General features: G+C 49.9%; 1 protein-coding gene across 36 annotated transcripts in view; it reads right to left on the reverse strand.

Moving 5' to 3' along the window:
• The window catches only part of EPB41 (erythrocyte membrane protein band 4.1), a 110,216-nt gene that overhangs the window by 59,611 nt on the left and 27,162 nt on the right, over positions 1–23,443 (reverse strand). For 26 of the 36 annotated variants that reach the window (XM_068158952.1, XM_068158974.1, XM_068158965.1 and 23 more), the window contains 2 exons: positions 5,027–5,089; positions 1,716–2,181 (listed from right to left, as the gene is read on the reverse strand). In XM_068158952.1, coding sequence (XP_068015053.1) covers positions 1,716–2,177 — 462 coding nt within the window. In that variant the 5' untranslated portion in view covers positions 2,178–2,181; positions 5,027–5,089. Of the gene's footprint in view, positions 1–1,715; positions 2,182–5,026; positions 5,090–11,697; positions 11,771–17,652; positions 17,735–23,443 lie in introns of those variants that run through there. The other 10 variants (XM_068158957.1, XM_068158958.1, XM_068158956.1 and 7 more) reach the window with 4 other exon arrangements.

Genomic DNA, 23,443 nt, shown 5'->3' on the forward strand with positions numbered 1-23,443 from the left:
TTGGGTTGGAAGGGACCTTAAAAATCATCCAGTGTCAACTCCCTGCCCTCCCACTCATCCAGCCTGGCCTTGAACACCTCCAGGGAGGGGGCATCCACAGCCCCCCTGGGCAACCTGTTCCAGTGTCTGACCATCCTCACTGTCAAGAATTTCTTCCTAATCTCCAATCTTCCCTCCTCAGGTTTCAATCCATTCCCTCTTTCCTGTCACTCCAAGACTTTGTCAAAAGTCTCTCCCCAGCTTTCTTGCAGCCCCTTTCAGGTACTGGAAGGCTGCTCTAAGGTCTCCTTGGAGCCTTCTCTTCTCCAGGCTCAACTCTCTCAGCCTATCCCTATAGGGCATGTGCTCCAGCCCCCGATCATCTTTGTGACCCTCTCTGGATATATAATTTCTAGACTGAAATTGTATGAAAGTTTCCAGTCCCTCCCCATTCTGCTAATCCCAGCCCTCAGAAACATCAGCAGAGTCCATCCTGTGGTTTTCACAGGCTCCAAAATTTGGACAAAGAAAGAACAAGCTGTTACAAAGAACCTTCCCACAGCTCTTTTTTAGTTTTAAGGAGGTAGCTTTACAATTACTGCCTACAGCTAGCAATGCTCTAACTGGTGAAGTATTGATCCAGATGTCAGAGCTTGTAGACACTAACACCTCTCTGGATCCCTTTCAAACCTTAAGCAGCAGCTGAATAATCCCAATTTCACCACAGATGTGCTGAGACTCCAGCAACACACACAGGCTGGCTGGGCTGTAAGGAATGCTTACCTCAGGAGAAAGGGCACCTCCCTTCCACAGAATCATAGAACCTCGAAGAAGAGGTTCTTAGAACTCTCAAATCATCCAGTGCAACCTTCAGCCTAACATCACCACAACCATTAAATCATGTCCCCAAGTGCCACATCCGCACTTGAACACCTGCAGGGACACTGACTACACCAGCTCCCTGTTCCCATGCCTGACAAAACTTTCTCCAGCTTCAGGCAACAACATTAGTAACAGCAGAGTTGCAATTACCCAAGGGCTAAGAGATCCAATACCCCCAAATAATAAACCAGCTGCAGATGAGTGTCTCCTGGTGGGTGCCTCTGCCTCTGTTTCTACCATGCTTTAAAAACTGCACAAAACCTGCCCCCGGCTGTAAAAAGCAGACATCAGACAGCTACGAGGACCTGGGCTTAGCCACATGCTGTGCAGAAATTCCTGTCTACATGATGCATAAGCAGAAAATATTTGTACTTGGCAGGCTCAGCACCAGCCCAGCCTGAGCAGGCAACAAGGCCTAAAGAGCCATGTTTCTGCTCCTTGAAGCTAAAGAAACTCTTTCCTAAACCCACCTCCTGTTACAATCTCCACCTCACACCACGGCCTGCCTTTATTCTGCACACAGCAGGGACATTCTGAGGAGCAACTGCTCTGAAGTGAATTATGAACCTAAACCCTGGTTCTGATGTGACTTCCCCATTCCTCAGCAGAGTAGAGAGTCAGCACGAGGCATTTCGGTTGTGCTGTGAAGTGTGAGCACAATTCCAGCAGCAGGTGCTCCACAGGACAGTGCGATGCAGGAATGCAGGAGTGGGAAGCACACAATGGAACACAGGGAGCTGACATCTTATATGAGTTTTCCTGATCAAGTTTATCACCCTAGGATATGAAATTTCTATAGTTTTGGCTAAAAAGACACACTTCCAGAGCACCCCACATGGAGCAGTGTGTTTTACCTGTGTCTCCGCACTGCTCAAGGAATGGAGATCCAGCGATGGATCAGTTTTGAGCTCGGGCTCAGGAGCTGCAATTGGAGCTTTCACCAGGATGTCTTCATCAGGGCTGGCTCCTAATCCCAGCTCCTTCTGGTCACCTCCTGCCTCTTTAGGAACATCAGTGTCTTTGTCCTCTTCAGACACGTGAGACTTGGGTCTCCTGAGGAAGGAGGAGAAGAGGCGGGAGAGGCCGTGGCCCTCAGAGGTGCGGCGCTCCCTCTTGCTCTGCTCCTTGTGCACAGGTGTCTCACCGTTGGAGGCCTTCTGCTTCTGCTCCACTGCAGGCTGCCCCTCCGCTGTCTGCTGAGGCCCTTCCTCTAGAGAAGCCTCTTGCTTTGGGGTTTCAGCAGCTCCCTCCTCCTCCGTGGCTTGCTGCTGCTCTGAATTGTCAGTGTCTGCCACTAGACTCTTCTCTGTTGTCATGATGCTGTAAGAGAGGTCAAGAGATCTCAGTCAAGAGCTTTCCAACATTCAAGTCTGCGTTAAGCTACTCAAACCCAGCCACAAACACGGACACGCCACTTTCACCAGCCACACCGCCCTGTCCTGCCAACTCCAGCCTACAAAGTCCTTAGGAGCAAACTCATTCATTTTGCAAAGGTTTGCTTTGACAGAAACATCTCCGTAGATGTTTGCCCACACATCTTCCACCATTTGGACAATGCTCACTCCAAACTACTGAATTCCCTGACATCAGGTCTCCAGAGCCTGACAAGAGCAAATGCTTTAAAAACAGAAACAGGCAAAAGGGAGGAGATAACAGAGGGTCCTGCTCCGCAGGGCTGTCCTAAGGTCCCCTCTTCCTCCAAGTCCCTATCTTCCTCTGGCAGCACTGGCTGCAGGAGTAGAGCAGAGGAGAATCATTTAGGTTGGAAAAGATCTTTAAGATCATTCAGTCCAGCCACATAAGGACATACACATGACCAGCCAACCTTCCTTCTACCACACCATGCCAAAACCCCAGATGACCTGCTTGCAGTGTTACAGTCACCACCACTGCAATTGGAAGGAGAAACCTGCTCCCTGAAAGTCAAAAACTGCAGGCACAACAAATTTTAACAGCTGCTCACTTCTAAATGTCCCTGGAAGAGGCCACAGACCCTTAACATGAACTAAAAAGGGGGATATTTAAGCATGAGGAACTACAGTACTCCTCTGCTCCAGATGGGACTCAGTGGTGGTGATCAGTTACATTGACCTTCACAAGACAAGTCCGGCAGAGCCAGGCAGGGGTCAGGGTCCGAGACCTTTGCATTGCACACTGGAGAAATGCAAAATGAAAAAGCTTCCAAACAATCTCCACAAGAGCGAGGAGATTTCTTCAGAGCCTGCGCGACTAAGCTGACGCAATGTTTATCTCAACTTTAGCCTGGGCTGTTGACACAGAAAGATGGAAATCACATGAGAATATCTATTTAAGGTATAAGAGGACCCAAAATAATCACGCTTTAGAGAGGATAGAACTAATCTTTGCGCTGCACCACATGCATCTGCAGCAATAAATTGCCTCTGCTTACACAGAGCGAAGAGCTCATAATCCAATCCACTTCTCGAGCCCCAGTGTGCAAACGTTTGCTCCACAACACAAAAGCAGGAAACACTTCAAGACGTCACCCTCCTACATACTGCTGCATTCAACTATTTTAAGTCATCCTGACTGCCAAAATAACCAGAGTGCTTGAAAGAGAAAAGCTCTCCTCCCTTTCCAACGCATTCACCCCTTGCGTTTAATGCTCAATGTTATTCCTAAAGCTGTGGTTGAAACAGAGCAGTGTTAGAGACCTTCACTGAACTTATTTCTCCAGCAAGGCAAATTTCCTGAGTTTACAAAGTTGGGTTTGGTTTGACGTGGAGGTTTACTGCAAGGAAGGCTTTTGACAGCTTCTTTGGTGTGAGGGTGCTGGAGCCCTGGAGCAGGCCTGCCCAGACAGGCTGTGGAGTCTCCTTGTCTGGAGAGCTTCCAACCCCACCTGGCCATTGTGATCCTGGGCAAGCTGCCATGGGTGCCCGGCTGGAGCAGGGACGTTGGACTGGATGATCTTCAGAGGTCCTTTCCAACCCCTGCCATGTTGGGAATCTGTAATTCTGGGAAAAGCAGGTATGGTAACCTCCAGGGTCTGTGCCCCCACTGGAAAGGTGTCAGATTTGGGGCAGCCCCTCTGAACTCTTCGAAACCTCTTCACTTGGGCTCAGCCCCACAAGCTAGCTTTGGGGATGAGCTGCATGGCCTCTTTTAACTTGGTCTCCTGCAGCAGCCAGCTTTACAGACTTATGCCCTGCTCATGATCTTCTCCTTGGTGAGCTGTTCTAGGTTTCTCCAAAGCCAACAGAGAGGTGGAGACAACTGGAAGAGCAGCTTTCTGCTCACACTGAGGAAACAAGGATCAAAGAGACACCCTCCCTGCACAGGCACCTGATGAATCAGGGACATCACAAGGCAAAGATGCTGCCAAAACCCAGATGTGGCAGGGCTCTGGGCTAAATGGAGTCACAGAGGCGCAGAAACCCACACCCCACTGGTTCTCCTCCTCCAGCACTTTCCAAGGAGAAGACAGAACTTCTTGGCAGAGTCCAACCAAGAAAGCAAGAGCACCCAAGGTTAGCTCTCCAAAATGCTGAGAGCTGGGCATTTTGTCACCTCAGTTCCCCAGCCTGGCTTCCTGGGTGCTTTATCTCACACACAGCCCAGAAAAGCAATTTTCATTCAGTAACAGAGGGGAGAAACCTTCAGGTGGCCTTTCAGGACTTAAATAGGCTGAAAAGAAAGCTGGGGACAGACTGTTAAGCAGGGCCTGTTGTGACAGGACAAGGGGGGATGGTTTGAACTGGAAGGGGGAGATTCAGAGAGAAAGGAGCAACACTGAGGGTGGTGAGACCCTGTTCCAGTTTGCCCAGAGAAGTGAGAGATGCCCCAACCCAGGGCAGCTAGTCTGGGGCTCTCAGCAACTTGCTGTAGCTGGGGATGTCCCGGCCGATCGGCTTGGACTGGGTGAAATTCAAAGGTCCCTTCCCACCCAAACTGGTCTGCGATTCGACGAAACTCCCTACAGATGCTTCAGGGCACTGCAGACAGCAGTGAACTACATGCAGCCAAACACACATCACCCCAAGCCCATGATACAGGACAGATTCTCTGTAGTATTCCCAGTGTTTGGGATAAATACACTTGCAAGAATAATTATCAAAACACACCACACTGTAACCTCTTAAAACTAAGAAGGCAGAATCAAGGCTTCTGAGATGAGGAGTTCAGGGAGGATACAAGCTCTTACCAGCCTTGGTAAACAGGAGGGACAGGCCACGAACAAACATTTCCTCTGGAGGTAGTTTTTTCTCTTCAAATACCAACAATTCTGGAACAAGCAATGTTTACTTAGATTTCAAAGTCAAAGTCAGGGACCTCTCCTGGCACAGGAAGGTGGGTCTCATCGGTGGTGAGCAAACATCTCTGTGTCTTTCCTGCATCCCCAGCAACCACCTCACAGTTTGGTCAGATTCCCTTGGCAGGGCTGGGCACATCCAAGCCCTTCCCTCCCCAGCTCTTCCCAATAAACATTTCATAGCAGCAGCCAGCACCAGGAACTCAATGGGTGCAGACCCAAGCATGCTTCTGCACTGTGTGGCTTCACAGCTGGTTCTCTCCCTTTGAAGCTTTATGTTCAGAAATCGCCTCCTCCCAAGCTCTCAGCCAAAGGCAAGGAGATTTGTGAGTGAGCAACACACCCGAGGGGCTGGGTTATTGTGACAAAATCGCCTTTGCTGCACAGAGATGCTTACTAAGTTTGTTTCCAACCCAGCCGACGGCAGAGGCAACACAAGGAAAGAGGCTCCTGCCTAAGCTCTTCAGCTCATTGTTTGGAGAAAGCTCTGCCCAGAGCCCAGCCACAAGCAGGTTTTTATTTAAAGTTTCTCCTATCACTGTTCCACAAAGCCATTTATCCAAAACGTAGCATTCAATCAGCTCAGCAGATCCCAACATCCACACAGAGCCTGAAGGACTCAGAAGGCTTGCTCCCTGCACCTGAGCTCATGGGAAGTCATGAAGTTTGTTCTCTGAGAAGAACCATGCTGCTCCTTTGGGTTGTTTCATGGTCACGGTGCTTAGGCTATAGTGGGACTCGATGATGTTAAAGGTCTTTTCCAGCCTTAATGGTTCTCTGATTCTGTGGCCAGTTCCAACAGCTCAGAGAAACACCAGCAAGAGCTGGAAACAGTAAGAGGGAAATTTCTGCTAAAAATAGGCCCCAAAAAATCAGTTTCAGCAACAGCATGGAGTTTTTGACTGCAGTCCTTCCCGTTTCATAACGTGTGTGAAAAGCACACAATTCACCAGGGAAACCACACCTAGAGCTGTTCTGAAACTAAGAGCACAGGCTGGAAACTCAGCTTCTAGAGAACCTGGAACACATGCAGCAGACCTGCGTCTGTGGGTCGGAGAGGAGGAAACTGCGACTGCCGCAGGCAGGACTCGCCCCACGCCTGTGCTTGAGCTGCATATCCTGCACGAGATCTTTACTACAGCTACAAACAGCACAGGGAGAGCTTTGGCTGGGGGGTTGGAAGCAAAATATGAAATTGTCCCCTGTACTGGGCACTGGTAAAACCACCCCTTGAATACAGTTTTGGGTCCCTCACTCCAAGAAGGGCATTGAGGGGATGGAGCAGGTCCAGAGGACAATGAAGCTGGGGAAGGGTCTGGAGAGCAGGGCTGGGGAGGAGCAGCTGAGGGAGCTGGGGATGTTCAGCCTGGAGAAGAGGAGGTTGAGGTGAGACCTCATTGCTCTCTACAACCCCCCGAGAGGAGGCTGGAGCCAGGTGGGGGTTTGTCTCTTCTCTCAAGGAACAAATGACAAGAGAAGAAGAAATAGCCTCGAGTGGCACCAGGGCAGGTTTAGGTTGGACGTTAGAAGAATATTCTTCACTTGAAGGGTTCTCAAAGCCTGGCACAGGCTGCCCAGGGAGGTGGCTGAATCTTCATCCCTGGAAGAGTTCCCAAGAGGCAGAGATGCAGTGCTGAGGGCCATGGAGAGAATGGTTGGGCTGGAGGATCTTAAAGTGTTTTTTCCAACTGAAATGATACTGTGGCTCTATGAATCCAAACACAGTAAAATAAAAAATACAGATAACTTTAAAATAAAGCATCAGAACCTTTCAGAATTGATTTAATGGATTGCATACAAGGAATAATTAGTGCTGGCATTTTATAACCCCTGTTAGGATGAACATGCACCGTTTTCTTGTGCTGGTTCTTTGAATCCTGAACAAAAGAGCTGCTGCTGCTCAGCCAGCAACGCTGCCTCACCCGGAGGGCAACCAGAGGCTCAAGAGCCTCATCCAATGGGGGAAAAATAAAGCACCCAACACAACACAGATGGTACATTACAACCACTCAGATTTAATTCTCACTAGACCAGCCCTCGTAATCTACTGCACACCCAGCAGCACCATGCCCCTCTTTCATCTCCTGGTATCGTACAGCTTTCCTATTTAAATGAGGGCAAGAATAGTAGCTCACCATCTGCTGAAAGCAAATCATTTATGTCAAATTCAAGACTGGGCTTATAAAATGGCCTGACTACATAGAACAGTAAGTGCACTACAACCAAAGGGAGCTGGGAGCTCCTCCCATCTATCCTCAGAAATCCTCCTGGATGCTATAGAATTCCTCAGGCAGGAATTCATAGGCTCTGCTCATCAGCAAAGCGCTGAAATTTAAATGAGGACATGTACTCGTCACTGGAGCCTTCTCTACAGTGATGGGTTTGGAAAGGCTGCCCGTGTGGGACCTGTTAGGAAAACTCAGTTGAACTTGGATCCAGAACAGAGCCATGGGGAAGGCATATGCCTAGGCTGCCAGCAAAACAAAGCTACTCCGAGATCCCCTCTCCTGCTGCAATGCAGGAGCAGATCAGTACCTTGCCAAAAGCACTAAGCAAACCATCAGTTTAGCTCAAGTGTTGCTTCCTATCCCATAGCGAGCTGCAGAAGCAATCCCTGGGGTTCCCTTCCCCTGCTTCAGATAAGGCTGGGGCAGAAACAACTCTTCACTCAGTTGCCCAGTGCCTGCTGAAACTTTCCTTCCCCAGAAACAAGTCTCCAAACCACTCAACCACATCAAACCCTCCCTCCTGAGCTCAGCCTCGCTGGTACACTCACTCTGAAACCCTCCTCTGCAGGAGCTGGTATCTGCCCAGTCTCGCAGAGGAAAGAGGGACCCCCAGCACCCATCGCCGCCCCACCGACAGCTCCGGCTCCTGCACTCTGCAGACAGCATCCCCGGGAGGCTCAGTCCACCAGCCACCTGTGGAGGCAGGAAGCAAGGGTAGCCCGGCAGGCACAGAAGGAGGCAGGCACAACAAATCTGCGCCAGGACCAGCAGCAGGAGCGCTGCAGCCACAGCAGCACAGCGAGTGAGTAATGCCAAGGGTGCACAGGCTCCATCCCAGCAGGTCACTCCATCACCACCCTCCTGACTTTGCTCTGAAGGAATACCAAGGGTGGTGATGACAGCAAAACAGAGATGCCAGAGATGACAACAGCCTGCTTCCTCCAGCTGCATGCTGCTTTCTACAGCAACAGTTCAAGAGCAATAAGCAATAGATCTCCAGCCACCAAACAGGAGGATTTTTTGCCATGCATTATTCATGAGGCTTTGGTTGGTTTTTTTTTCCTGCCTGAACACAGATGTGTTTACTCACACTGCGCCTCATTTACACTCAAGGTTTAACATAAGAGCGCTCATTTTCCTTCCTTACAGTTTTTCAAGCACAGGGGTAAAAGCACTTTTTGCTTTTGTCATTCTCCCTTCGGCTGTTTCCAAACTGAAGCTATAATTAGAACCCAGAGGGACCAGCAGGCTCTTTGATAAAGAGCTGCCTGCTGGATAAACACAGCCCTGCACACACACAGAGTCTGGCACCTGCCAAGCACCCACCACTGCAGCACTGACAGCCAGGAATCAGAGAATGGGCTGGGATGGAAGGGACCTTAAAGACCATTCAGTTCCAACTGCCCTGCTCTAAGGAGCCTTCTCCTCCCTGGGCTGAACAGCCCCAACTCTCTCAGCTTGTCTCCACAGGGGAGGTTCTCCAGCCCTCTGACCAACCTTGTGGACTCCTCTAGACCTGCTCCAACAGTGCCACATCCTTCTTGGGTTGGGGGTACCAGAACTGGATGCAGTACTGCAGGTGGGGTCTCATGGGAGCAGAGTAGAGAGGATGTTCAATGCTAAAAGCTCTTAACAGGCCCCATCCCCTGCCTGCAGAAACGGAAGCCCCCTCTCAGGTGGCTGCACCTCCCCAAGGCACAGAGCAATGAGAAATGGAAGATGCAGACTCCCAGACAGATGCTGACCATGCCCCAAGACTAGGAAGAGCAAAGCATCTTCTGCTGGCACCATAAACACAAGAAGTTGAGGAGACACCTGCTCCAGAAAGTCCCTTTTTAAAATAGTTCAGACTCTGACCCACTCCAGGTTCCTGTCTGGGTCTAAGGGCACCAGGCAAACACAGCACCGTTTAAAGCCTGAGTGCAACCACAGTCTCAACCAGACCTGGTCCACAGGGAATCCACAGGCAAACCAGTCACTCAGATGTTTTCCTGAGCACTCATACCCACAAGCCAAATGCTGTCTGTAAAGCCTCAGGGACCGACGCAGTTTCAGTGGGACAAACTCAAATGCCAGCAGAGCCCCAGAAGAACACCGCCCTGACAAATGCAGCACCACATGCTACAGAAGAGCATTATGTGTCCCAGGCATACACTTGGGGCTGAGGGAGCTGGGGGTGTTCAGCCTGGAGAAGAAGAGGCCGAGAGGAGACCTTATTGCTCTGTACAACTCCCTGAAGGGAGGTTGTAGCCAGGTGGGGGTTGGTCTCTTCTCCCAGGCAAGCAGCACCAGAACAAGAGGACACAGTCTCAAGCTGTGCCAGGGAAGGTTTAGGCTGGAGGTTAGGAAGAAGTTCTTCACAGAGAGATTGGCCATTGGAATGTGCTGCCCAGGGAGGTAGTGCAGTCACCATCACTGGAAGTGTTAAAAAGAGCCTGGATGAGGCACTTGGTGCCATGGTTTAGTTGATTAGATGGTGTTGGGTGATGGGTTGGGCTTGATGATCTCAAAGGTCTTTTCCAACCTGGTTAATTCTATTCTATTCTATTGGATGCTTAACACCACTTCCACAAGGATGTTTTTCTTCCTATCTTTCCTGCTGACGATGCTCAGTGACCCTAAAGTTTCCCCAGGGCCGGCTTCACAAGCTGGAGAGCAAAGGAAATGGCTCCTGGAAAATCACAGCAGGAGTGGAGGGTGCTCCAGTGGCAGCCATTCTGGGCCCCTGCACCTGCATGGTATGTGACCCCTGCCTGGAGTCAAACAAATCACGGGAGATCATTGTGTCAGGATCCTCTCACAGCAGTCTCCATCCCACCACAAAGCAGTTCTACTCTCAGCAAGGCAGAGGAGCCCATGTTGGGCACAGCTTCCTCATATTTCCATTACCCCACGTTCACTGTCCCAGATTTGGCATGGCACTGCCCACTACATGCACACAAAAGCACTTCATGGATGCTTGAAGGTCCTGCCCTGTGTCCAGCACCCCACACATCCATCTCACATCTGCTTCTATGCAACAAGACCCCACCTCACCATCCTCAACAGTGGGTGATGGGTACTGAGATGGTAAGGAGATACCAGCCCATCATGGGATGACACAACTGTGAGCTCCTCAAAGCTGCATCCCCATGGAAAGCCTCCCATCCCCACCAGAAACCAAAATCAAATTGGAGAAAGCTTGAACCAGTGATCAAACACTGTCTTCTATGCTCAGCAGTTAATTATGCACCAATTAGGGAAGGGATCAGTGCTGTCACTTCCCCAGAGCTGCTCCTCTTGGTGCTTCTTCACAGAGTGATTGGCCATTGGGATGTGCTGCCCAGGGAGGTGGTGGAGTCACCATCACTGGAGGTGTTTAAGAAGAGCCTGGATGGGGCACTTGGTGCCACGGTTTAGTTGATGAGATGGTGTTGGGTGATAGGTTGGACTTGATGATCTCGAAGGTCTTTTCCAGCCTGCTTAATTCTATTCTATTCTATTCTGATGGGGCTGCAGCAGAACCACCTTGGCCTCCCAGCACTTTCCACCAGTCTGCCTGTTTGGTTTTTCCACCCAGCAGTGAAATCAGGCAGCTTTCATTTTTTAATCCCCTTAATTAGGGGTGTGAAGCAGTCTTCATTCCTTAATTACACCCATTGACACATCTGATGTAACACATTTACAAACAGCCATTTTCACTGAAGATGGCTTGGAATCAAAATTGCCGACTTCCCCACACTGCCTGCACTGCACCTCCAACAGCAAGGAGACACAACCCAGCTTGCTGGGTGCCAGCCTGGCTTCCTGGGTGCTTTATCTCACACACAGCCCAGACAAGTGATTTTCATTCAATAATAGAGAAGAGTGACCTTCTGGTGGCCTTTCAGGACTTAAACAGGCTGAAAAGAAATCTGGGGGCAGACCTGAGCAGGGCCTCTTGTGACAGGACAAGGAGGACCGGTTTGAACCAAAATAGGGAGATTCAGATTAGAGAAAAGGAAGAGGTTTTTTGACTCTGAGGATTGTGAGACCCTGGCCCAGGCTGCCCAGAGAAGTGAGAGATGCCCCATCCCTGGAACCATCCCAGGTCAGCTTGTCTGGGGCTCTGAGCAAACTGCTCTAGTTGGGGATGTCCCTGCTGAGTGCAGGGGGGTTGGACTAGATGACCTTTACAGGTCCCTTCCCACCCAAACCATTCCATGATTCTGTGACTCTTATCACCTTTTCTTTGGCAGGATTTCAGCACGAGCACTGAGCAGCCCTTGGCACCTGCGTGTAGCAGCAGAGTGCGAGCTCCCAGTAAAAGCCGGCATTTAAAACGTTACAGTTTCAGGCGACACTCTCAATACTTACGGGCTGCAGGGACAACATTCCAGTGCCTAACCTGGTGCTTTTGGCATATCACCTTCGGTAGCTCTGTTGTTTAGTGCAGTTGCTCAGCTGTCAGCAATCCCTTTGATGCTCTGGGACAGCAAACACGCAGTGAGCACTTTCTTACCACCACTGCAGCTTCCCAGCCCAAATAACAGCACTGTCACCTCCTGCCTGCCCACCAAGCCATCAGTTTTACTCCACAGGGTGTCTGTGTCCACTCTGCCTTTGAACACCACCCCAGACTCCACCCTGAGGCACTAATGGCTCACCAGGACACAGCAGCTGAGCTCCGGTGCACAGCCTGTCCTATCATGATGGGAAACAGTGAGCAGGATATTGAAGATCATCCTGGGGGGAAGGAAGAGCATTGATTTAAAAATGGGAAGGAAGATAACATGGCACCATGAGTTATTTTCTGCTGCTGGAGACCCAAGTGAGTGTCCTTGTTGGTCCCCTCTGCTCAAGTCCTGCCTTAACCCTCTTGTTCATTGGTTAGTGCAGTCATTTGCACCCAGGAGGAAATGTGCACAAATGGTGCCTTCCTCAACCTACAGAAAGGAAAAGGAAGCTGTGATCCAAGGAGACGGCCAGAAACACTCTTTGCCCCCACATTACAGGGGCTGTTTGCTTCTATTTTCAGTTGCTGTCTTCCTCTCTGCACTTGATGGGCTGGGACAGGAAGAGGCTTCGCAGGTTTAAAAACTGAACACACACTGGCACCTTGAGCAGTTCTCAAGAGGTATTTTTCACTTTTACAACTCTCACCTTTCCCATCCAGTACCTATAAGGACAACTTAGTGCTAATCATCATACCGGTGCTCCTTGATCACTTTCTGTGCAACACACCACAGCACCCTCCTCTCCAGCCACAATTAATCCTGAATTAATTAAACATTGCTTTGCTCAGGAGTCCACACTAAAGGAATCTCTCCCACCCTCCTGTTCATCTGTGCTAGACCTGTGCTCTCCCCACCACTGATCCTCTCCTACCTTCTTGCTCCTGCAGGTAACTCGGGTCCCTCTTTCCCAGCCTGCTCACATCTGCCCCTGGCAGCGCTGAGAGAAGATTAACATTCTCAAAGTCATTAAAGAGGACCCATCTGTAAGGGCAGGCAGGGAGAGGACAGAGAATAGAGGCACTGCTTTGACATTGTAATCAGCTTTCTTCACTTCCACCAGCACTGACACCCACCAGTGGTGTTGACACACAACCATAGGTGCCAATACCCACCATGAGTGCTGATACCCACCACCACATCACTGCCAGCATGCTGCCAGTCATGCTCCTGATGAGAAGGCAACAGCAAACAGCTACCAGCTTTTTCTTGACACTGCAGTGTCAAAAATAAACCAAAAACTCAAATGAAGAGCCCTGCAAGACAAACTATTCCCTCTAGTAAGGACAAAGCATGTGCAGAAAAGAGAAAGCATCTGGTTTAAATATCTCCCTGTTACAATGACCAGGAGCTGGAGCTGCTTTCTGGGTGAGCTGCTGCTCTCGTGCCCATAACCCAGCACCCCAAGACTCACATTTTGCAAGTTAGGTCTCAGAATAATCCTTACTCTATTCAAAGTGGGCACATGTGAGTACCCCCTCCCCAACAATACAAAGGCAGCACAAATAACTGCATGGGGTTTGGGAGAAGCTTTGCTTGTTTTCTCCTCTATTCCACTTCAATGCCGGTTGTGCAACCACCTCATGCACAGGTGAAGCCTCACTGAGCCCAACACCACCTCAGCCAGCTGAAAGCTCCGCAGACTCATGAGGACTCAGGGCAGCTTGGCTATTTATCAAGCACCAAAACCCAACAGAAAATGAAAAATAAACTGGTTTACTCTCAGTGGTTTGGACTCAAAACCTACTGGGTTTTGCCTGGCACCCAGTACTGAAGGCTGAATGGAGAGTCCCAGCTCAAATTATGGGGCAAAAGGGCTGCGAGTCGAGAGCTGCAATACCAGACGAGTGAGCTCCCCTTTTCAACAAGCTGCTGACAGCAGGAGCCACACAACAATATTGCTGAAATCCACATTCACGAAGCACAAGAGCATAAAAGGCCAGACAAATCCTCTTTTCTGCAAGCTCTGTTGGTATCATTGTTCAGGCTAAAACTGCCATGAGAAGACCCTTCAAATGAGGCCAGGGTGAAAGAGTGGAGAGAGCAAAAAGCATCAGTGAGCTCACCCAGGCTTCCCTGACAGGAAGCTCACGTCAAACCCCCTCTGCGCCTCCAAAAAAGATATTCTCAAACCACATCCATCACATTTCCTTTAGGTTCTTATTATCTATACACAGGCTGAAGATAGATGGCTGTCTGTTCCTCTGGAGATGAAAATAATGAACATATGCAAACAAGGTCTAACCAGGTTCAGCTGGCTCCTAGACATCTCCTCACCAATGTAAGCTGTTAGCAGAGCACCGTGAAAAAAGAGAGCAGAGAAAAGCCACACCAGCTCCAGAAAGCAAAGTAGGGTTTACAGCAAGAAGTATGGTTTAAGAGTAAAAAGCAAAACCAGAAACAAACACAACGAGCTGATCTCCTACTTTGGAAGGACATCAGTGCACACACACTCAGCAGCCCACGCTTGTTGCAGTTCCCCAGACCAAACAAGCTGCAAACAACTCCACAGCAAGAACATTTCATTGCCTAATTCTTTAAAATCAATCTGCCTAAGAAGGTGTTGCTCCCTCAGCACCTGGGGAAGGAGAGGACCTGCCCCTGTTCTGCACATTGGGGTTTGGCTGGGTGTGCTTTGAAGCACCCACCTGGCTCACAGCACGCAGCACTGCCATGTGGATTTGCCATTTCCCAGGTGTTTCACCTGCTGACGTTATGACCACAAAGCCTGTTTGATTTATTTAACCATGCTCCTGCTCTTAAGCTACCATCCAATTACTGCTCCAAATTACTCAGCACTCAAGCCGATATTAATTACAGAATTCCCTGTGCATGAGGCTGCTGCCGGCTGCACTGCACAGCAATGTAAGTTTCAAACCTGCTGGCATCCAGGACCAGCAGCTCCTCTGGGAAGAGCTGCCCAGCAATAGTCTTCAGGAATGGCACAGAATGGACCTCAGCATAGAATCACAGAATTGCTTTGGTTGAAAAAGACCTCCAAGATCATCCAGTCCAACCATCAACCCACGACCACCAAGGACACTAAGCCATATCCCCAGGTACCACGCCCCCATGTTTGTTGAACACCTCCAAGGAGGGTGACTCCACCACCTCCCTGGGCAGCCTGTTTCAATTCCTGACCACTCTTATGGTAAAGAAATTTTCTCCAATATCCAATCTAGGAATGTTTGCAGCTCCTGAAGCCTTCACAACCATGCTGGCATCTGCAGGCAGGAACACAAGAAGTTATCGAGCAACTCACACTGCTCAAATTTAACATTCACCCTGCTGCAAAACATCCTTCTGGCAGATTTTGAGAAGGGATTCCACCTGCCTTGGTCCCTTGTCCCTTTCTACAAACAGCTGTCTATTACACAACGGGCTGCTGCAGTGCCACTTGTGTGAAACAGCTGTGTGCCAGGGGAAAATGCCACTTTAGCACAGCTGCCTGCTCATTTCTTAACCGAGTATTACTTTTTCTTTTTCCTCCCAATCTGTGTTTCTCTTCACATGGGGCGGTGAGCTTTCAAGGGGTGTCATGAACAGCTCTGCAAAACTCATTCTTGACCACAGCAGGGAAGGTCACTGCTAGGCATCTCCCAGACATAAAGCACAATGACAAGGTGAATAGCTCTTCTCTGTGCTTCATTTCTGCTCCCAGCGTTTTGAGAAAAAATCCATCTCGTCACCGCTTTGCTCAGCAGCAGGGCTTGGAGACCCTGCTGGAACAAGAGCAGGGGACACTAAGCCCTCACATCAGGGGTGTGCCTGCACAGGGACATGAACAACATGGATGACTCACATATCTGGGACCTTACTCAATGCCTTTATCAATGACCTGGGTGATGAAACGGAATGGACTCTCAGCCAGTTTGCTGATGATACAAAACAGGACAAGAAACTTCTTTGCTGTGAGGGTGCTGGAGCCCTGGAGCAGGATGCCCAGAGAGGTTGAGCAGTCTCCTCCTCTGGAGAGATTCCAACCCCACCCCAGCCATGCTGCTCTGGGTGACCCTGCTTAAGCAGAGGGGTTGGACTGGGTGAGCTCCGAAGACCCTTCCAACCTCCATCATACTGGGATTCAGGGATTCTGTGACCACTTTGCCCAAGTCCTCTAGGGCAGCAGGACGTGTCTCTCTAATCCACAATGTGTTTACTATTAGAAGCAGCAATTAAATTAATAAATCACTCAGTGAGCCTCTGGTTTACAAGAGGACTTAATTTCAAGCAGCAAAGCCAACTTCCAGCATGGCTTCAAAAAGGAAGATGCTACAAAAACATAACCATGCTCTTGCCATGAGAAATTAGGCAATAGCTGTGTGGGCTTTAACTGCAGGTGGCATAAACCAAGTACTCTTCTTTAATAAGTGAGAGGGGGAATCTGAGATCTCAAACACATCCCCATCTCCAGTGATCCAACTGAAAAAGCCAGTCCCTTTGCTAAAAGGCAAGTGCCACATTCTTTTGTCCTCACAGTAAATACAGAGCACACAGATGACCGCTGCAATCCCACATAGCCATAGGGGACCAATCTGGATACCACGCTGGCTCATTACCTGCGAGACAAACTAGCAACTTAAAAATCAAATAGCTGCACTGCTCCAAGCTGAGGATTTTTTGCCATTTGCATTTAAAAACAACTGTAATTCATTGCTTGGAGCAGCAAAGACAGATTTTTCTTTAGAAGACAGCAAGAAATTTCAAGCATTATTTGCCAAAGCACCAGCACAAGAGCTCAGAGCTTCCATCACCAGGAGGTCTGATCTTTTTGTCTTGGTGTCAGCCTTTAAGCTTGTGCAAAGCCTGCGGATCTCCTGGGTTGCTTTCAAGAAACGTGCATCCTGAGCTCTACTGACTCATTCCCAAACATCTCTGACCGGCAGCACCCAACCTGGCTGCACCCATGAAACACCCTGTGACTAGGCAAAAACACAGTAAATGGGTGGGAAAACATAGCACATTCCCCAGCTGCAGCTTCCTCCAGAGAACAAGAACCGAGCAACTGCTGGGCTTGACTTATACTGGGATGTTGAGATGATGTTCGGCTTTGCAGGATGCAGCTGGCTGCATTTTTGCACTGCGTTCATAACCTGCTCTATTAGAAAGGCTCTGCTGATGTTTTCCAACTGCAGCAATCCAGAGAGGCTTGGGCTTTGCTCCACTCGTGCTTTCGCTTTAAAGAAACATCTCAGAATGCTTTCTCAGGGAGTGTTTCTGCTGAAACACATCCAGGTACTCAGCACAGGGGGAGAAACAAGCAAAACCTTGAACAACTCACCCACAAACCTCATACTTTCGAAGCTGCAACTTCAGCCTGTGTCCTCTCCATTCCACGGTGACTCTAGCTCAAAACCACATGTCTTCACCTACGCCAAGATGTTTTTCTAGTGGTAAAGCTGAAGTGCTACAATTAACCCAGCTTTCATGTCAGTATAGCTAATCACCACTTGTTTTTCTGCCAGTCAGAAGTTTCAGAAGGTGGAACTGTCTCCAAATAAAGCACAATCTATAGGCAATTTGCAGTCCATTTTTAAGTTAATGCATCAAAAGGGCACAGTTCTTTGTTTCCTTGTTCTGCTTTCAATCTAAAAGACCCTGGCAGGAGTTGGAAAGTGTCACAGCAAAGCCAGGGCTGGGGGTTGTTTTCATCTGTCCCTTCTGCCTCAGCGATTTACAACTGTTTGTGGTAAGAAAACAGGAGAAACAGATAATGTGCAACCACTTCCACCAGTAGCATCAGCCCAGCAGACAAAGCTAACCCCGCAGGCAGGCTCAGACCTCGCCAAGGCAGCCATGAGCTCTCTGCAAACCTTCCCACCTGCTGGACTGGTGCATGATTGATCTCTGGGTACAAGCTGCTCCTGGGCCTCCCAGCACTGTCTCTGCAACAAATCTAACCACTGGCAGAGGTGCAGATGTGCATCTACCTCAGAAAAAGGAGAAAAAAAAATTAAGCCTGCCGTATTTGCATGACTAAATCTCCTAACTGTCCTGTGACTAGCACTGCATGGATCAAGCCCAACCTGAACCGCCCCACCAGGACAACCCCTGGACAATGCTCATGCATTGGGAAGGGTGCAAGAAAAACACCACAGAGAAGCACCAAATTTCCCTGTAATTGCAAGCCTTGCTTTGCTGAAGCCATGTTCATTATCTAGTCCTACTCCTGTCTCCGGAGGCACACAGGCTCATCACACTAATAGATTCAGCTTCCCTGAGCTCTTCCTCTCTATTCTTCATGTGGTAGGAAGTCTTTCTTTAATAAACCACCCCTCCACAAAAGGGCCATCGCCCTTTGCCCTCGTCGGGCCAAGTGAAGAGAGCCAGTTCTCAGTTTTAAGTAAGCCAACAGCAGCACCTGCCAAACACAAAGCCAGTAACACTGCTCACGGTGGTTTCCCCAGCAGTATCTCAGATGCCATTCAGCATTTGAAGGGAGAGATCAAGTGTACCACAATGACACCAACGAGTATTTTCTGCGTCCCCAAAGCTGAGGGGAGACACCAGGTACCCCAAGCATCTAATTTCTTCAAAATAAAATAGGACAAAAACTTCTTCCAGCATGCAAACAGGGTGGGAAAAGTATGGTGGGGGTTAGAAGACATCTCTGAAGATCATCCAGTCGAGCCCCCTGACCTGGGGCCTTTTAGTCTGGAAAGGAGAAGACTGAGAGGGGATTTAACAAATGTTTATAAATATCTGAGGGATGGGTGAAAGCAAGGAAGGGAACGCCTCTCCTCACTTGTGCCCCGTGACAGGACAAGGGGCAATGGATGGAAAATACAGCACAGGAAGTTCCACTTCAACATGAGAAAGAACTTCTTTACTGTAAGGGTCCCAGAGCCCTGGAGCAGGCTGCCCAGAGAGGTTGTGGAGTCTCCTCTGGAGACGAAATTTCAAGACCCATCTGGATGTGTTCCTGTGCGACCTGAGCTGGATTCTATGATCCTGCTCTGGCAGGGGGGTTGGACCTGATGATCTCCAGAAGTCCCTTCCAACCCCTGACATCCTGTGACCACAATGGCCAGGGGAAGTTGGAAGCCTCCCCAGAGAAGTAGACTCCACAACCTCTCGGGACAGCCTGCTCTAGGGCTCCAGCAACTTCACACCAAAGGTTTTTCCTTTAAAGGTCACTCTTAGAGATGAACACAGTTGGACACTACCAGTTCTTTGGGTTCTCATTCCCAGTGTGTGGGTGAAGCACCCCAACCCACACTGCAGAAAGGGTCAGGGACACAAGTCCTGCAGCAGGACAAAGTGCAACGCTGCTCTGATCTCACAATAGAATCACAGAATGGTATGGGCTGGAAAGGACCTCTGAGGATCATCTAGTCCAACCCCCATGTGATAGAGCACCACCCAACTCTGACTGTTTTTCCACCATTTCCTGAGGGAGGGAAGGGCAGCACAGAACCAAGCAGGAGCAAGCAGCCCAGCTACTGCCACCCACAAACACATCAAGTGTTTTTTGAAGAGGACATCAAGCAGACAGAAGGGAAATAACAGAAGCAGCAGTTACAAGAACGATGACAAAGCCTCAAGGAGCAGCCTACACCATTTCCTCCAATAAACTCAGTATCAGCGGCTGCTGAAGTCAGAGGAGCTCTGCACATGACCACGTCCCCATGCTATCGGCCACACACCCTCCCCATGTTGAGGCAATCATTGCTCCTCCCAGCTCCACCACAGATAAACCCCTTCTGCAGGGTCCCTCCTGCACCCTGCCTCTGCAACCTGAAATTGTTTCTCAGAAGCTCCTTGAGGAACAGTCAGCCAACGTGTGCAACTGACTCAGCAAACCCAGGCATCTGCAAGAGCTCTTTTCCATCGTGTTTGAACCCCCTAGGAGGCCTAGCTGCACATGAAAAACAAGGGAAAAACAACATCTATTGAGCCTGCTTTTCCCCCCCTAAAGCTGTTTCTCTTCCTTGCTGTTCCCCCTCCCCATGAAAGGGGGGGCGGGGGGGGGGGGGCAGGGAAGGAAGCAGGGGACGAGGGAAAGGTCCTTAAACCCTTCTGACTAGAGCAGCATACAACATACAGCTGAGAACAGTCATCTTCTCTGCAGCTGGTTTCCTCCCCAAGGCCCCAACAGTGCCAACTTGTGCCTAAAGTTCTTCCAGCAGCTGGACCAGGTAGCCTGAACTCCCATCTTGCAGTACAGCTCTTCAGGTGCTTATGGACCAAGCCTCACCAGCTCCTCACCACACACACTCACTTTCAACTTCACAGTTGAAGATAAGAGGCAACAATACTACACTGGCCCTCAGCACAAACTCCAGAAGGCATGGAGGGACAGTGGTGCACTCCAAGAGGGAGGGATGGAAAGACGTCTTTGGGAAGGTACATCCCCCTGGAGGGATGTTCTTAGGAGAATAGAATAGAATAGAATAGAATAGAATAGAATAGAATAGAATAGAATAGAATAGAATAGAATAGAGAATAGAGAATAGAGAATAGAGAATAGAGAATAGAATAGAGAATAGAATAGAGAATAGAATAGAGAATAGAATAGGACCAGGTTGAAAGAGACCTTCGAGATCATCATGTCCAACCCACCATCCAACACCATCTAATCAACTAAACCATGGCACCAAGCACCCCATCAAGTTTCCTCCTAAACACCTCCAGTGATGGCAACTCCACCACCTCCCCAGGCAGCCCATTCCAATGGGTAAATCCCCAGGAGGGATAGAGGAAGAAGAAAGCTGTAGACTGGATATTAAAGGAAAACATTCTGTACAATGGGGGTCGGGAGACACTGGAATAGGTTGCCCAGGAAGGCTGTGGATGCCTCCTCCTTGGAGATATTCAAGGCCAGGTTGGATGAGGCCTTGAGCAACTTCATCTAGTGGGAGGTGTCCCTGCCCATGGCAGGGGTTGGAACTGGATGATATTCAAGGTCCCTTCCAACCCAATCCATTCTATGATTGCCCCGGGATGATGCATCCCTAAGAGGGATGGAGGACATTGCCCAGGAGGAAGGCATGAACGGAGGGATATCCTTGGAAGGGTACATCCCAAGCAGGAATGGAGGGATAGCAAGAGCAGTGCCAGTCCTCACCCCACCCAGTTTCTCACTGCTCAAATCCCAGTATTTGCTACTGAGGACCCTAAAAGTGCTGCTTTCATCTGCAGGTTCTGAGCCCTTCCTCCTGAAAGAAGCCTGGGAACACATCCTCTGCCTCTGTCAGGGCACATTTACATTACGGCTTTGCACTGCCTCTGGACACCTGGACACACTCATGCAGGAGAAAGGGAGATGTCAGTGAGGTGACATTTCTCTTGACTTCACACCAACTCCCCACAAGAGTTCAACACACAATTTCTATCTTGCACATCAATCACTGCCAGGCAAACAGTTGTAAAACAGGTACCTAAGAAAGGGAATTTTGGCCCAATCCTGGATTTTATGACTTTTCAGACAGAATTAGCAGCTTTGTTTTTGTCTACATGAAGAACAAGAAAGCTCTGTCAGCCAGGGAGGGTTACAGCTCACCAATGTTCTTTTCCCCTGTGCACACAAGGGCTGTGTCCCTGTGGAGTCCCACCAGCTCTTGTCCCTAATGGCTGATGTGCACCTCAAGGTGATGCCATTGGGATCTGCCTGTTTGGAAGCAGGGCTGCAAAACTACCTGCATATAGAATCCAGTATTTGGAAGAGGACACTGAGGGGAGAATTCATTAATGCTTATATATATGTAAGTGTCAGAAGGATAGGGCCGGACTCCTCTCAGTGCCAGGACAAGGAGCAACAGACTTAAACTGGAAGTCAGGAGGTTCAACACCAACAGAACAAAAAACTCTTTCACTGTGAGGGTGCTGGTGCACTGGAGCAGGCTGCCCAGAGAGGCTGTGGAGTCTCCTTCTCTGGAGGCATTCCACCTGGACATGTGCCTGTGTGATTGACTCTAAGTGATCCTGCTTTGGTAGTGGGGTTTCATAGTTTCATAGTTTCATTCAGGGTTGGAAGGGACCGCAAGGATCATCTAGTTCCAACCCCCCTGCCATAGGCAGGGACACCCCACACTAGATCAGGCTGGACAGAGCCTCATCCAGCCTGCTCTTAATCAGGCCTAGCCAGCATCAGGCCTTAATCAGGCCTAGCCAGCATGGATTTAGGAAGGGCAGGTCCTGCCTCACCAACCTGATCTCCTTCTATGATCAGGTGACCCGCCTGGTGGATGTGGGGAAGCCTGTTGATGTGGTCTACCTGGACCTCAGCAAGGCCTTTGACACCGTCCCCCATAGCAAACTCCTGGCCAAGCTGTCAGCCCATGGCTTGGACGGGAGCACACTGCGATGGGTTAGGAACTGGCTGGATGGCTGAGCCCAGAGAGTGGTGGTGAATGGTGCCACATCCAGCTGGCAGCCAGTCACTAGTGGTGTGCCCCAAGGATCAGTGCTGGGCCCTGTGCTCTTTAACATCTTTATTGATGATCTGGATGAGGGCATTGAGTCCATCATCAGTAAATTTGCTGACGACACCAAGCTGGGGGCAGGAGTTGATCTGCTGGAGGGTAGAGAGGCTCTGCAGAGGGACCTCGACAGGCTGGACAGATGGGCAGAATCCAATGGCATGAGATTGAACACATCCAAGTGCTGGGTTCTGCACATCGGCCACAACAACCCCATGCAGTGCTACAGGCTGGGGTCAGAGTGGCTGAGAGCAGCAAGGCAGAGAGGGACCTGGGGGTACTGGTTGATGGCAAGATGAACATGAGCCTGCAGCGTGCCCAGGCAGCCAGGAGGGCCAATGGCATCCTGGCCTGCATCAAGAACAGTGTGGCCAGCAGGAGCAGGGAGGTCATTCTGCCCCTGTACACTGCACTGGTTAGGCCACACCTCGAGTACTGTGTCCAGTTCTGGGCCCCTCAGTTTAGGAAGGATGTTGACTTGCTGGAGCGTGTCCAGAGAAGAGCAACAAAGTTGGTAAGGGGCTTGGAACACAAGCCCTGTGAGGAGAGGCTGAGGGAGCTGGGGCTGCTCAGCCTGGAGAAGAGGAGACTCAGGGGTGACCTTATCACTCTCTACAACTACCTGAAGGGAGGTTGTAGACAGGCAGATGATGGTCTCTTCTCCCAGGCACTCAGTACCAGAACAAGAAGACACAGTCTCAGGCTGTGCCAGGGGAGGTTCAGGTTGGATGTTAGGAAGAAGTTCTATACAGAAAGAGTGATTGCCCATTGGAATGGGTTGCCCGGGGAGGTGGTGGAGTCGCCGTCATTGGAGGTGTTCAGAAGGAGACTTGATGGGGTGCTTGGTGCCATGGGTTAGCTGTTTGGGTGGGTTGGATTGGTTGATGGGTTGGACACCATGATCTTGAAGGTCTCTTCCAACCTGGTTTGGTTTATCCTAATAAAGGTTTATTCTAAACACCCCCAGGGATGGGGCCTCGACCACCTCCCTGGACAACCCATTCCAGCGTCTCACCACTCTCATGGTGAAGAACCTCCTCCTCACATCCAGCCTGAATCTCCCCGCCTCCAGCTTCATTCCATTCCCCCTAGTCCTATCACTACCTGAGATCCTGAGAAGTCCTTCCCCAGCCTTCCTGTAGGCCCCCTTCAGATACTGGAAGGCCACAATTAGGTCACCTCAGAGCCTTC

This window comes from Melanerpes formicivorus, unplaced genomic scaffold, assembly GCF_026170545.1.
Source record: "Melanerpes formicivorus ecotype bairdi unplaced genomic scaffold, bMelFor1.0.p_v2 SCAF_45, whole genome shotgun sequence".
Classification (NCBI taxonomy): Eukaryota; Metazoa; Chordata; class Aves; order Piciformes; family Picidae; genus Melanerpes; species Melanerpes formicivorus.